General features: G+C 32.2%; 1 protein-coding gene across 13 annotated transcripts in view; it reads right to left on the minus strand.

The window, feature by feature from the left end:
* Window positions 1-15,911, minus strand: part of LOC127735885 (basic salivary proline-rich protein 2-like) — a 99,151-nt gene that overhangs the window by 79,973 nt on the left and 3,267 nt on the right. For all 13 annotated transcript variants that reach the window (XM_052246296.1, XM_052246292.1, XM_052246295.1 and 10 more), the window contains exons 2-4: window positions 5,029-5,091; window positions 4,318-4,370; window positions 3,725-3,775 (exon numbers count right to left, since the gene is read on the minus strand). In XM_052246296.1, the coding sequence (XP_052102256.1) occupies window positions 3,725-3,775; window positions 4,318-4,370; window positions 5,029-5,091 (167 nt within the window). The remainder of the gene's footprint in view (window positions 1-3,724; window positions 3,776-4,317; window positions 4,371-5,028; window positions 5,092-15,911) is intronic.

A 15,911-nucleotide genomic window follows, 5' to 3' on the forward strand; every position in this document is an offset into this window, starting at 1 on the left:
GTCTAAGAATAAAATTTAGCAATAGAAATCGAAGAAAATTAATAGAGCAGAGTCAAAAGATGACCACTGATTTTATCAATTTCAGCATTTTCCAAATAATTATCTTGAGCATGTGTTCATTTTAGAAACAGGATACAAATTAGCTCTAAAAATTAGGATTTGGAAATCTAAAATCTACACAAATGCATGGTCTAATCTTATCTTTACCCTATCCCTGACCATCCCCTTACCTTAACCAAAATCAAAATATAACCATACACTGAATCCTACATCTCCCTTAAAAGACAAAGATTACCATAGCCAGGATGGTTTTCCAGCACAACTAGTGCCACCATCTTTATAAGGTTGGATACCTGGCATTGCTATCAGTACATGTATATATAACAAAACGATCAATAATTTAAATAAAATGGGTTTAACTTCCTTATTTTTTCTTTGGACATTCTTTACTACAAAACATAAAACTGGACATGTGATCAGAATCATCAGATGATGAAGAATAATTACATAGTCAGGACATTTTTGTCAATTTTTCTTCTCCAAAGGATCAATGCTAATTGTTCTTTCTGTTAATTAGTTCCAAGGAGAGGAAATGTTCACTCCAAAAATGGCACTCGAAAGAGAAAACCAATGGCCTGATTTACACAATAAGAAAGAAAAAAAAACAATTCAGGCAGTCAATAACCAACAACAACCCCTAGGTTACAGGGCCTGGCCCAGGACAGGTAAATAAGAAATGTTTTACCTCCCCTTATTACCCTTAAAAGTATTGAATTTTAATCAAGTATGGAGTCTAAGGAATACCTCAGCCAAAAGATCTTTTCATTTTTTTTTTCTCCCCTTATAGTTACCCAAAATCTTACTTTCTGTCTACTAAATAAATATTCATGTATTAAGCCCTAAACCAGACTCTGTAGACACCTTGAAATATTTGAGTATTGGAATGATTATATAGACCAATGATTGCTTGACACCCTTCTTTTCTAGGGAAATGAATGTGAGTATCAGATTTATACTGCAGAAATCCAAACATGCATAGATAAAAAAAACCAAAAAAAACAACACCAATAAAGACAGCATGCAAACCTAAACTTTGAAATACCTGTCAACTGATTGATATATAACAGAGACAACTGTATGTCTCCTTGCCTTAATTAGTCTTTTAACCCTTCTGTATCTACTACAAGTCAAATTATACTACATTAATCTTATTTTCTACATATACAAGATGGTCCGAGTACACAGTTATTTCGTAGTGCATTTCTTTTAGACAATAAATGAAAATAAAAAAAATCCCACCTGCGCTTTCTCAATAATATTTTTACAGTGTGTTGTACTCGGACCTAATAGGATAGAAAAATTTGACCAATCTTAATAAAACTTGGTATGACTAAAGCTTAATAAATTATGAGACTGCTGACAAAGTTTCATGGCAATAGGATATATATTATAGACAATATGATAAATTCTATATTCAACATCGCGTGTTAAATTTTGACGTTTAAATTGAAAAATTTCAACTATCAACATTTGGGGCTTTAAAAATTAAAATATTGCAAAAAATTACATTTTAAAGGGCTTTATATATGACATATTATGTATTTAAAGCAATAGAATACTCATTTGATTTATCAGACTTATCACAATTATTTAAAAGTCAAATTTATATGAGCCTGTGCCAAAAAATGGAGGTTTTCCAATGAAGGGGGGCCTTACATGAAGATGTATTATTTTCCAGCAATTTTAAATTTGTGGAGTTTTTTGGTTATAAATAATCCTTACATATGTATTAAATGTACTTTAAATGGAAAGAAAAATTACAAATAGCATACCATATTAGTATAAAAGGGTCTTAAGCCAAGTAAGACTGAAAATAATTTAGGGTCAATTTAGGCCGTAGCACATATTTACATTTAAAAATGCATACTGAAGCTATAGGAAATAAAAATTTGTGTCTTTTTTATAATTTCTATACTCAGGTTACATGATACAATAAATCTGAGCATAAAGGGACTCTTGCATTCTACTTTTTTTGCAGACAGTATGGTCTGATACAAAGATTTTTCACTTTTTAGTGAAAAACTCGCATGCAATTTTAGCCTCAGCAGGCTTATATTTGAACCACTTGCTATTTAACATAAGAAAAGAAAGATACTATGTGAAATGAAACAGGTACAAAAGACATTGTGAAGTGCTTTAAATACAAATTTAGTGAAATCTTTATTATGGACTTCAACTTTTATGTACCTAGGTCCTCACATTTAACTTGATCCAAACAGGCCGTTACACGAGGGTCATTTATGCAACACATTTTGCACATATTGTCTGAGATAATCTTATTTTCTGTAGATTCAGAGTTCACAAATGAGTAATACAACTGGGTTAAAGCATAGAAACACAAATATTGACACAGGAAAACCTGTCACATAGAAAGTCAGAATGCCACTTATGCATCAAAATTGAAAAAGCTTTGAAATGCTTATTTTGACCATATAATGCCAAAATGGGTAATTTTTGCAGAATTTCTATCAAATAAAAGTTTAAATCCTTTAGTTTCATGCTATCTGACAAATTGACACCATTAAATCATTCAGGGAAGTTGCCAAAGTACAGATTCTATATTTACTGATTTCGCCTCTTAGGTCCGAGTACACAGTTATTTCGTAGTGCATTTCTTTTAGACAATAAATGAAAATAAAAAAAATCCCACCTGCGCTTTCTCAATAATATTTTTACAGTGTGTTGTACTACTTTTGGGACAAATTATATCAAAATTATAGAAAACTTCATCGGCTCTAACTCAAAATATGGACAATTCTATGTTAAGGGGGTCTTGAAATCTTTTGACAGCTTCCGAAGTGCTAATTTTTAACCTTTTTCAGCTGGACCAAATCACTACTTTACTTTACAATTCATGACCCAAATTTTTTTACAGTGTAATTTCATCCCCCTACTTGCTATTTGAGGCATTAAACATGAAGGAATACATTTGGAAGGGGTACTAAAAAAATTGGCAAGCAACACACTGTCCACACTAGGGACTTTATTCGTGGACAACGAAAATCAAAGGACGATAACTGTGTACTCGGACCAGATGATGATGATGATGATGATGATGATGGATGATGGATGGCTGCTTAATGTCCAGCAGGAAATTAATATGCATATTCAGGACGAGAACATGTTAATGTAATATGAATATTTACCTTGCTTTGCACTAGACCAACACTCTGAGCCAGATTTTTAACGTGGTAGTTCACAAAGTAACAGTCCACAGGAAGACATGTCACCTTACCAGGACACATTATTCTGACTCCGAGCCGACCAGTCTTTGCTCTGACTCCTTAATGCTGGGTGCTTAGCGGAGAAGCAGCAAATACTAATTTTAAAGTCTTTGGTTTGACCCAGCCGGAGTTCTAACCCACAACCTCCCGCACTTGAGGCGAACACGCTACCACTAGACCAGAGAGACGGTCTCTTCATATACAACATAATTGATTCAAACCTTAAAAAATAATATAATTTTGCAGACAAATGCATTTTTTCTTGGTTAAAATATACTAAGGAATAAACAAATACAACAATGCACTGTAATGTATATAGTTTCCCTGTTATATTCGAAGTGATTATTTATATTACAATCAAACCAATCAAGTTTTGATATAAGGGAGGTAATTCAGATTAAATATCTTAAGTCTTTAGCTTGTTTAAGATCAATGCAAACCTTGATGACTCTGCTGGCTTTGGAAGTTCTTTAACCAATTTCAGCAAATCTCTGAAAAATAAATAATGGTAATATATAAATTTCATATAACTGTAAAAAACATATGATTTATAGCACTTTAAGTTGACAAAATAAAAGTTATTGTTCAGCAAAAAAGGGTCTGTTCTAGAACTGGAAAGCAGGAGTTTTCTGTTTCCATGAAATTCTAATTAAAAAATTCCACTTTTTTAATTATATAGAAATGAAAATATTGTTTGATGTACAGGTCTCTGTTTTCATGGGGTTTGGAAAAACACATCTCCCCAACAACAAAATCATTCCCAATCAACTCTTGGATGTTATAAGTAATCCAAAAGCAATTTAGTATTATTGTCAGTTTTAAATTAAAAATTATAGAAATGAATGAAAAGCTATAGTAAAACCAAATAAGAATAGTATTTACTTATAAAGAAATTTCATAAAAAAATACATTATTAACTATCTATAAAGCTTCGTTGTTCACCATACATTTCATTTTCAGTATTTACATCAAAAATACTATTATCAACACAACTACTGTGACTAAGTGTCCAATCAAATTACTGTTAAATTACCTTCTTTTGGCCATTGGACAATTCATCCTTGATAATTCTAGATCAGATAAAGTCTGAAAATTGAAATATACAAATTATGCAATTTTTCAACACAATATCAATGCAATAAACAAAATTAAATTACAATATTTGCGGCATATCAGTTAAGAAATCTTCCAAAAGTTGTTTTTATTTTTTGTGGGTTTACTTTTACCACATATGGTCTAGACAGGCAAACAAGAAAGTAAATACACACATAAAACTGGTTAACTCCACCACATTGTGTGCCTGTACCATGTCAGGCTATCTGGTTTGTGTGTGTCTATGTTTGTACATCTGGAGGAGAACTTTGTTTGTGGATGGTAGCATTTTGTACTGTCCAGTTGCAGATCCAGGATTTTGAAAAGGGTCGCCGGCTTCCTTGCAAGCCAACATTTGGAGTGTCTATGCATTTATCATGTATGAAGCTCCATAAGGAAGGGTGCCCCACAATCCTCGTCTACTTTCCAATAATTTAGGTTATTCCTTTTATACTTTTTATGTATCCTGTATTCTTTACAAAACATATATTTTCTCTGAGATGTGTTCTAGTCATCATAGTTCTGACCCACTCCTTTCGCCTTATTCCTGGATTTTACAGTGACAGAATAAGGTTAGCAGAAACTTGAACTTTTAGCAATCATCTAGGCGAAAGTGATATTCTGAAGCAAGAACATTTCATGTTTGACTTACCACAAATCTGTTTCCATCTATACCATGCTCTCTAAACTGCTTTACAAACTCTCCAAATCGATTCTGAAAAATAAACAAGAAAGCACACTGAAATGTCTCACCTGCTTTAGAAATCATGATTAAATTTATGTTGAAAGTTGTTATAAGAAAGTTTCACTTCAAATAATCTTAACATTCTCAATGATTTGTGTAAATGAGGTCAAGGTTAGATAAACCCTGACAGACAGACATGTAAACCATACAATCATTCCATACACCAAATATAGTTGACCTATTGCTTATAGTATTTGATTAATGTCAAAACCACAAAAAACTTTAAATTGACCAAATGAACCTGAAAATGAGGTTAAATAAAATGAGCAGAAACCTGCCTGACAGATATCTTTTTGGGGCCCTTTATAGCTTGCTGTTCGGTGTAAGCCAAGGCTCCGTGTTGAAGGCCGTACTTAGACCTATAATTGTTTACTTTTTACACATTATGACTTGGATGGAGAGTTGTCTCATTGGCACTCATACTACGTCTTATTATTTATATGTTCACCTTACAATCATTCAAAACACCAAATATTAAGGCTCTATTGCTTATAGTATTTGAGAAATAGACTAAACCACAAGAACTTGACACTGTTCAATAAACCATGTAAAAAAGGTTAAAGTCAGATGAAACCTACAAGACAGACATACACACTTTACAATCAATCCATACACCAAATACAGCTGATCTATTGCTTATAGTATCTAAGAAACATACCAAACCAAAAAAACTTACCAATAACCAATGAACCACAAAATTAGGTCAAGGTTACATGAAGCTTGCCAGTCGGACAAGTACACCTAATAATAATTCCATATACCAAATATAGTTGGCCTACGGCAGGGACATAAAAACTACTTTTTTTTTAAAGTAGTCATTGAACCATGAAAATGAGGTCAATGACAATAGGCTGATGACAGATGGACAATTTGTAACATAAGGCATCTCCATATAAGGTTTGTAAGCATCCCTGTATTCTTCTATCTGAAATATAAAGCTTTGTACAAATTGTTTATGCCACCGCCACCGTATAGTAATTGTTATGTCTCACAAGTGGATTTTGAATTTTTCCACCATTCTACCATGGGTTATAATACCGTTATACCAGCTATATAAGTCTTCACAAGATCAAATCTTTTAATTGAAGAAAATATCAGATATAATTGTTTGTTGGTTTTTTTTTCTTGAATTGTTTCACCTTTTGTCATTTGTGGGCCTTTAAAAGCTTACTATATGGTATGGGTTTTGCTCATTGTTGAAAGATATTTGATGATTAAATCCACATCATTTAGACTCTGTTGGATAATTGTCTCATTGGCAATCATTCCATATATCTCCTTATTTTATACTCAAATCATGAGGTCAAGAAGTGAGCATAAATGTCGACCTAGGATTCACTACGGTATTTAACCTTAAAAAAGTAGAATTTGACAAACACAGTTTTATGCAAAACAACCATGGTCATTTGTTTTCATGTTGATACAAAAAAAATAATAGGTAACTTCATTACAACATGGTAAAAATATTCCCTAAATAATGTGCTGACAACTGACAACTTTTTAATGTGATAGTACGTCATGATTTTTCTTAAAAAATGAACACATGCAGTATTAACTTGGGATTGCCCACAGGAACACTGGCACAGTTAGACACTACTCTACAAACCTAGCTTAAACTTAAAAGAGTACTTAACTATCACAGCTAATTGAAGGCAGTAATAAATCTACTTTGTAAGGGGAAGCACCGCTACACTTACCATATATTGACTAGAAGGACATGATTATAAATATATTGAACACTACAACCATTGACAACATGATTTACACTTCAGTACAGGGGAAACTGTATTTCTTCAAAGTCATCAAAGTAAAATATGTTTGTTTTATACTAGGAAGACTCATACCATATAAAACTTCAAAACAGTTTAATTCAAAATCCATTGTAAAAATTGTTTCAAGTAAATGTAACATCAGATTTATAAGAATTTGGTAAGTCGGACATTTAGAAAATGTAAAAAAAAAAAAAAGGGTTCATCATTTTTAAATTTGGTAGTGACATTCGGGTGACAATGTCAATTAAAACTGAACTCAGGTTTTAACAGTCCTATACATCTTACAAAGTCTATCCAAATTTATTTTTGCAAAGAATTTCACTCAAGCCGGTGCTAGGGGCTGTCTTAAACTTGCTGTGAGGTGAGAGTTTTTTAGTTTTGGTGTTGAAGGCCTCACTGTGACTTTGAGATGAAGAACAGCAATACAAGCACTGTTCCTTTTTTTATTGTATGTTTTTTTGCTGTGCATTTACTGATTTTGTGTCATGGATGGATACCCCATATCCTTTATTTTTCTACTATATAATTGATGATTCCCGGTACTTTTATGCATAATGGACTAAAATTAACACAATCATTTTATTACAGGACAGTTTTCATATCAAATGTATAACAATCCTAGGTCATAATATAATGGACCAAGCGTTGATAATATGATATGAAAAATGTCGTGTAATAATCTTTTTATCATGATACTTCTACTTGGAAAAATATCATCGTATAAAAATGTTTTTCTAAAATTTATCAATCTCAAAAAACAGAATCCTGCAAGTCTACAACATTGGCAGTTGAATATGTTTGATTATATTTAAGAAATATTTAACTGTAAAATACTTTTAAACATACTCATATTTTCTATAGATTTATACACACTGATGTTTTAGTACTAAAAAAATGTATTCAAACATTTTAGTAATACATTTTAAATTGCTGAAATACTTTTAACAATGTGGTTCTAATAGAGCAATACTTAAGTTTTTGAACTTTGAAAACAATACATGTATTGTAATATTTGTTTTGCATTTTCCATAATACATTTTCCTGTTTCATATTTGTCTTTAATCCCTTCTGTGCTTTTATTTCATTGAAAAGGTCACATTGACTTATATTTTCCCAGAATATGCCAAGCGACTACAAACAGACATGCAATAATTACCGGAATCAATTATTGTAAAGGAAATAAAACCTTTCACCAGAATCAGTACTTGTTCATTTGGGTATTTAAATTTTGCAACATGAATTGTCCCATTGAATAAAGACAACAGCTGTTATTGTGTCTGTGTAAAGTTCAATCAATGGGAACTTTAAGTTTCTCCATGAAAAAAACAATCATTCATTGATTAATTTGGCTGTACTGAAAAATAAACTCCTTGTGATGAAAATACATGTACCAATACTGAATAATGACACACAAAACCAGCATGTGATGTTGTATAAATTTATTAAATGTTTAACAAAATAATTTCTACTGTAGGCTATTAAGTGGGTTACTAGATTGTTTGAGGAGAATGTTGACTGCATTGCTATACCAGCCTAACGTTTTATCCCTATAAAACCAAACTTAATTGTTGAAGGCATATACAGTGACATGTTTTTGCTAACATCTATGTTATTAGGACTATGGAGGATAGTTGTCTCAATGGCAATCTACCATATCTCCTTATCTTATATTGATATAATTCATCTGCAATATATTTTAGTGCATTATTTCAAACAAAATTCTCTACAGCTTTTTCTCATAAATTTTAACAAAAGTTCTATTTTTTCTGTACTGACCAAATAAAGTTAAAATCTATTCTTCAGTAGTCTATAATTGCATAAATAAAGGCAACAGTAGTATACCGTTGTTCAAAAGTCATAAATCGATTGAGAGAAAACAAATCCCGATTACAAACTAAAACTGAGGGAAACACATCAACTATAAGAGGAAAACAACGGAACAATAGAAACACTGAAGTGCAACAAAAACAAACTATTTGATAACAACTGCCATATTCCTGACTTGGTACAGGACATTTGAAGAAAAAATGGTGGGTTGAACATGGTTTTATGGCTAGCCAAGCCTCCTGCTTATATGGCAATGTTAAAAAATATCGCTAAAATGACAACACTACGTGACAGAAATACAGCACAAACAAACGCAAGAACACTCAGCACAGAGAAATGCACAAATAAATAATATAATAGTCGTTACAACATGCAAACCGCAGAATACCAACGAACATCTTCCATTAACGACAGCACAGGACACCACAAACAGTGACGTATTTTTGTAACAAATATATAATCTTGAAATTCATACAATTATTTTCACAATACTAGTCCAAACAATTATCATGACTATGACAGTATTGAAAAGCTATTTTAAATAAATGCTGTGACGACGTCATAATTATTGGACTAACACAATACTTTATCCATGGAAAATGGAAATAAACTTGACTATACTGACAAATAAGACATATATGTGAATAACATAAATTTGTTATAAATTTTTCAGTTTTGGTATATATATTGTCTTCACTAGGAGTTTATTTTTTGGAACAACCAAATTAATCAATGAATGACTGGTTTTTCAAGTAGAAATTTAAATTCTCATTTAATGAACTCAGCAGAGAACATAGCTTTTGAATTTATTCAATGGGACAATTCATGTTGCAAAAATTTCAATACCCAAATGAACAGTTACTGATTCTGGGGAAAGGTTTTATTTCCTTAGCAATAACAAATTTTCCATCTTAGTCCACTAATACCATTTCAAACAATATGAGTTTTACGATAATTTAATGTTAATATCAAACTGTAAAAAAATATTTTTTTTACTCTAAATATATGATAAATATAATAAGCTGTATGTGAATTATATATACTAGTGTCTAGTTAACAAAATGTCAAGCTTTAAATTGTCATTGTCTTAAAACAACTACTGACATGTTTCCTGACTGGTTATAAAGACATCAACTTCTGACAATATCACAGACTGGTAATAAAGACATCAACTACTGACAATATCCCTGACAGGTTATAAAGACATCAACTACTGACAATATCCCTGGCTGTTTATAAAGACATCAACTACTGACAATATCCCTGACTGGTTATAAAGACATCAACTTCTGACAATATCCCTGACTGGTTATAAAGACATCAACTACTGACAATATCCCTTACTGGTTATAAAGACATCAACAACTGACAACATCCTTGACTGGTTATCATAAAAGACATCAACAACTGGCAATATCCCTGACTGGTTATAAAGACATCAACTACTGACAATATCCCTGACTGGTTATAAAGACATCAACAACTGACAATATCCCTGACTGGTTATAAAGACATCAACAACTGACAATATCACTGACTGATTATAAAGGCGTCAACTTCTGACAATATCTCTGACTGGTTATAAAGACATCAACTACTGACAATATTGCTGAGTGGTTATAAAGACATCAACTACTGACAATATCCCTGACTGGTTATGAAGACATCAACTTCTGACAATATCAACTACTGACAATATCCCCGTCTGGTTATAAAGACATCAACTACTGACAACATCCCTGACTGCTTATAAAAACATCAACTCCTGACAATATCACTGACTGGTTATAAAGATATCAACTACTGAGTCCAGGGACTCATCGTTTATGGCCATGGCCAGTCAAACAGTGAAAAGATGAAATTGTATTGCTATATAATTTATTATTTCAGTCCCCATGACAAAATAGAGCAAGGAAATGACATCAAATTTAGATTTAGATTGAAACTTTTCTTATAAAATGATGATATACATGTACACATGATATAAGTTGACACAACATTTTACATTCTTGAGGCATCTTTGGAATCACCAGTTTTGAAAAAAGATGAGTCCAGACAGACTTTCACAAGTCCAGAACTCATGGACTCGCCTTAGTGAAAACCCTGAATATATTTTTGTTTCCTGCCTCCCTACCTATCCTTAATAATCATGCCTACCCTAACACATTTTATGGACAATTTTGGATAAGTCATGGCCAAGATTAAATTCAAGAACTTTTACGCTTTATAATCTACGTAAAAAATCATTTTACCTACCTACATGTACCTATCCAGTTATTTTTTTTGCCAGGAGGCAGGAAACAAATACGGTATTTATATATTTTTGGGACCCATATGAAACCAACAAGGCACTGACGATAAGTTTACTATATGTCAAAATGTAATCATGTTGATTTCTTAGTGTAGCATGTACATGTACAATCCACCTTCAGCAAGTAACATGATGTGGAAGTGTATAATCATGAACGATGACCTCTTTAAACCACACCAAGTACATCTTATAAAACTGTTCCTGTTTCCCTATTAATACTACTACACATGTATACAGACTGATTTTGTTGATATTTTTCATGTAATGAATAAATGAACAATTTTCACTTCTGTACTTGTACTCTGAACAACAAATTTACTGATTTTGTAAAAAATGTTTACTTCTGTACTCCTTACAACAAAATTATTATATTCAAATTTACCTGTGTACGTTGTTTTATTTAACACCATTTTGTCTTAGGTTAGAGATGTCTTTTTGACACTGTTCCTACATTTTTTTTATTACTACCTGTAATGTCTATATTATATAGGCACCTACATTTTAATATTGTATTTATATTGTGTCATAGATCAGACTTATTCGTTCAGTGTATGTTTACTTGTTTTTGTTTAAATGTCTTTTTGATCGAGTTAAGACATTTCAATTGATATTTTATAGCACTTGTGTCTTTTTATGTTGTAATGTTACAATAAGGTCTCAGGTTAGAGTGAAGGTTGGCACCTGCTAAAACGTTTAAACTTGCTGCATTTTTATGCACCTGTCCAAAGTCAGGAGCCTGTTGTTCAGTGGTTGTCATTTGTGGGTGTGGTTCATAAGTGTTTTTCAGGGTGTGGTTCATAAGTGTTTTTCATTTTTTATATAGATTAGATGGTTGGTTTTCCTGTTTGAATTGTTTTACACTAGTCATTTTGGGGCCCTTTATAGCTTGCTGTTCGGTGTGAGCCAAGGCTTTGTGTTGAAGGCCGTACTTTGACCTATAATTGTTAACTTTTTATACATTGTGACTTGGATGGAGAGTTGTCCCATTGGCTCTCATACCACATCTTCTTCTTTATAATTGATTGTTTGTAGCTTCTTTAATGTCCAGAGGCAAATAATTCATGCTTATTCAGGATAAGAACAGATAACCTAATAATAAAATAGGTAGGTTCTGTAAAGTGGATCAAACAGGGATGTAGGAGGAGGACTGCCACTGGATGTGTTGGACAGGAACATTACCAAAGTGAATCAAACAGGGTTGTAGGAGGGGGATTGCCACTGGATGTGTTGGACAGGAACATAACCAAAGTGGATCAAACAGGGTTGTAGGTGGGGGACTGTCACTGGATGTGTTGGACAGGAACATAACCAAAGTGGATCAAACAGGGTTGTAGGAGGGGGACTGCCACTGGATGTGATGGACAGGAACATAACCAAAGTGGATCAAACAGGGTTGTAGGAGGGGGACTGCCACTGGATGTGTTGGACAGGAACATAACCAAAGTGGATCAAACAGGGTTGTAGGTGGGGGACTGCCACTGGGTATGTTGGACAGAACGTAACCAAAGTGGATCAAACAGGGTTGTAGGAGGGGGACTGCCACTGGATGTGTTGGACAGGAACATAACTTATGCCTTGAAACAGGCTACCAACAGACCTTTCAGAGGGTTACAAGGTTTCTCTAAAGTGCAAAGAGTTTGACACTCTCCCTATACAAGCTGAATGAGGTATGGGGTACACATCAATAAGACAGTAACTCAAGGGCAACATTTAGAGTTTAACAATAGACTGGTATACATACAACATGTCAAGGTCTAAATTGTCCAATAGAAATATGTAAATAATCTCAGAGAGATTATCAAAGACCATCCACACGAAGTATGGCAAATAAAAGTTGTGTATAAAGAGGGGCGAAAGGACCTTTTTGGGAAGTCGGGATTGGGCCTTTATTTTCGCAAGAATTCAGGATTTATACCTGTTGAGACTAGGGAATTGATGATTAATTTTCGGGATCCAGGAAAGAATATTTTCTTTTTTTCAGGAATTCAGGATGACTACCCCTCCTACCGCTCATCTATAAATTAAACAGAAACTATCAAATATCTGCCTTCAATGCCATATTTCTCAAATAGAAAAAAACATTACGACATGGCTAGTTTACCTAACTTTTGGTTGTCTTAAATGTTTCTACCTATTAAAATCATAGTACTAAAATTTCTAAATGGAATATCTTCTTCTTATTTAGCAGACATGACAGATATATCCTGCAATATTTCAAATAAGGACTTTTGGAAATAAACAGTTTAAGGATGTATTTTTCTGACTCTTTAGTCTCGTTGAAATCTCACTCTGGAATTATTTCCAAAACATGTGATACAAGTGGAAAATATCATTGAATTCAAAAAATATTAATAATCAAACTTAACTGTGTGAAAAAATTGTGTATTTACAATAAGTAGTTTTTGATTAATATAATTTTCAAGTCAGTCTCAGCCAAAATGTTGAGAAAATTGGTATGGGGTACAAGAAATGATTTTACCTGAAACATGTACATCCCATATCAATTTTTTCTTTTCAAATTTCTTAGATATGTATTTTTTCAATCATTTATAACAAAGAAGTTGAAATAATATGGTTTTTGTTCCAAAAAAAGTGAAAAATCCCAAATTCACAAAATTGGCAGCATGGTAAATTTGACACGAAAAAGCACCAAAATTTTATAAAACTTTCTTATATTAACACCTACCTATAGTTTTTTTAAGTTAAATTTATTCAGATTGGTCCACTTCATCTTTATTGAAAGTATGAAAAAAAGTTTAATTGTAAAACTGATTTTTTTTCATGATAATAGCCCCAAAATGGGTAAAAATTGATGAAAAATGAGAAAATCATCAGAATTGCATACTTTCAAATAGCCGCAGCGAAAAAAGAAGTGCACCACCATATGATTTTTTCTTCACCAATTATTATTTTACAGTCATATAAACCCAAAAAATCAGGTTAAGAAAAAAAGTTTAATTCTAGAAATTTTGAGCTCCTTAGAGGTGTACATCCTTAAGGACTTTTAAAATCTATTAAGTTTTATACATGTAAATCTCTAGTCAAAATATAAAAGATATTTGACAAGTAAAATTTTAATTCTCGTTTGGACCATAGGTAAAAACAATGTTTGTGGAGGGGCTTATACAGGCTTACAAAGACTGAGTCTATTGCCCAACTGGCATGCCAATTTCAATTCATTTTTTCTGGATAAAATATCCTTAAAACTAACATTTAATGAAGACAATTTTACAATTCAGAAACAACATTCTCTTTCAGATCAGGCATTAAATCTTGAAAATGAATGCACATACAATAATTTTTTGCAAAAAATACAGTTTTTCATTAAATATATACAGTACTTCAAGAATGCCTTTTACCAAAACTACAAATGTTTCCTGACAGAACGTGGACACAACAGACATAAAAATACTGGAAAATTTTAGTAGTGATTAGATAAGGTTTCAAGTACAAAATGTTTTAACTACTTGAAACACTTTAGAGGATGAATTTGTTTCCTGGATCTTAAAATCAAATTTACCACAGACTTAAGATTTTAACCTGTAAATAAAACATTTGACTATGTTGGTTGCAATAAATACTGTAATTTCATACTGAAATTTAACTGTTGGTAGAACTGGATTTAATGAAATAAATACATCCTTTTTTGATATTTGACAGCACTTTTTAAGTCATTCTGTGATAATGAGTGGGCCACTATTTATACATTTTGCATGATTCTTAGAGAGACTACTACCTAAATTGTGAAATATGTCCCATTATTTTCTCTCCTTTGATGTCATAAAACAATAGATAAGTTTTGATATGACATAATTTGATTTGATTTATTTCCCTTGGCTGCCATTTTGGAGGACAAAAAATTCATACTAGATCATGAAAGGCTAACATGGCTAAAAGAAATGAAAATTGTTCAGAAAATATTTTTTTCTAAATTCTAGCAATCAGTAAAACAATTTTAATTTGGCTAGTTTGTGAAGGAATTTGTGAACTTAGACCTCCAACATGGCGACAAAAGGGCAGTAACTCTTGCACAAATTATGTCAATCGAAACCTATCTATAGGTGATGTCCAGATAATGTCAATGATGTTGCATCAAAAAGAAGTGATTTCTGTATTCTGAATTATATTTACATGGGACATTGAACATGATCATGATTTTCTGCACTTTACATTAAATTTCTGTATGAAATCTACCAAGAAGTACAGTGGAGTATATTTATATATGTATAAGTATATAGGCGTAAAGCTTGATTTCTGTATCCCAAGCAGACACAGATTCAAAATGGCGGTGCAAAATTACCCAACAACTCCTTCTACACATACAAATGGAATTGAACTTTATAAAAAAAACTATTTTTTTCATCTATTTGAAGCTTTTTGTCAAATACAGACTTAAAAACAATATCCTGTACATCTGTTTTATACATATGACATGATTTCATTAAGGAAGTTGGTAAAAATTCAGATTAACTTATCTAATCCCATGTCAAATTTTGACATGATTTAAAAATAAACAAGAACTATAAGTAGACTAACAAATGATACCTCACCCCCTCACAATACTATCAGTATATTTAAATATGAATTATCTCCCCTTCAAATTGTTGCATGTGGATTATATTCAGACAGACAGACTGATTCCTACAAATCCCCCCAAAAAAATATGTTTGCCCCGCCATATTTTGACAGACTACTATATTTTACAGCTTGCTGTGTGATTTGGGTTTTCATCATTGTTGAAGGTTGTATGGTGACCTTTCAAAACTAACTTCTATGACATTTGGTAATTGGTAGAAAGTTGTCTCATTGGCAATCATACCACATCTTCTTAGTTTTATATATGTGCCCACTAGTGTTCACTAAACAGCTAAAAACATAGT

This window comes from Mytilus californianus, unplaced genomic scaffold (genome assembly GCF_021869535.1).
Source record: "Mytilus californianus isolate M0D057914Y unplaced genomic scaffold, xbMytCali1.0.p SCAF_3, whole genome shotgun sequence".
NCBI lineage: Eukaryota > Metazoa > Mollusca > Bivalvia > Mytilida > Mytilidae > Mytilus > Mytilus californianus.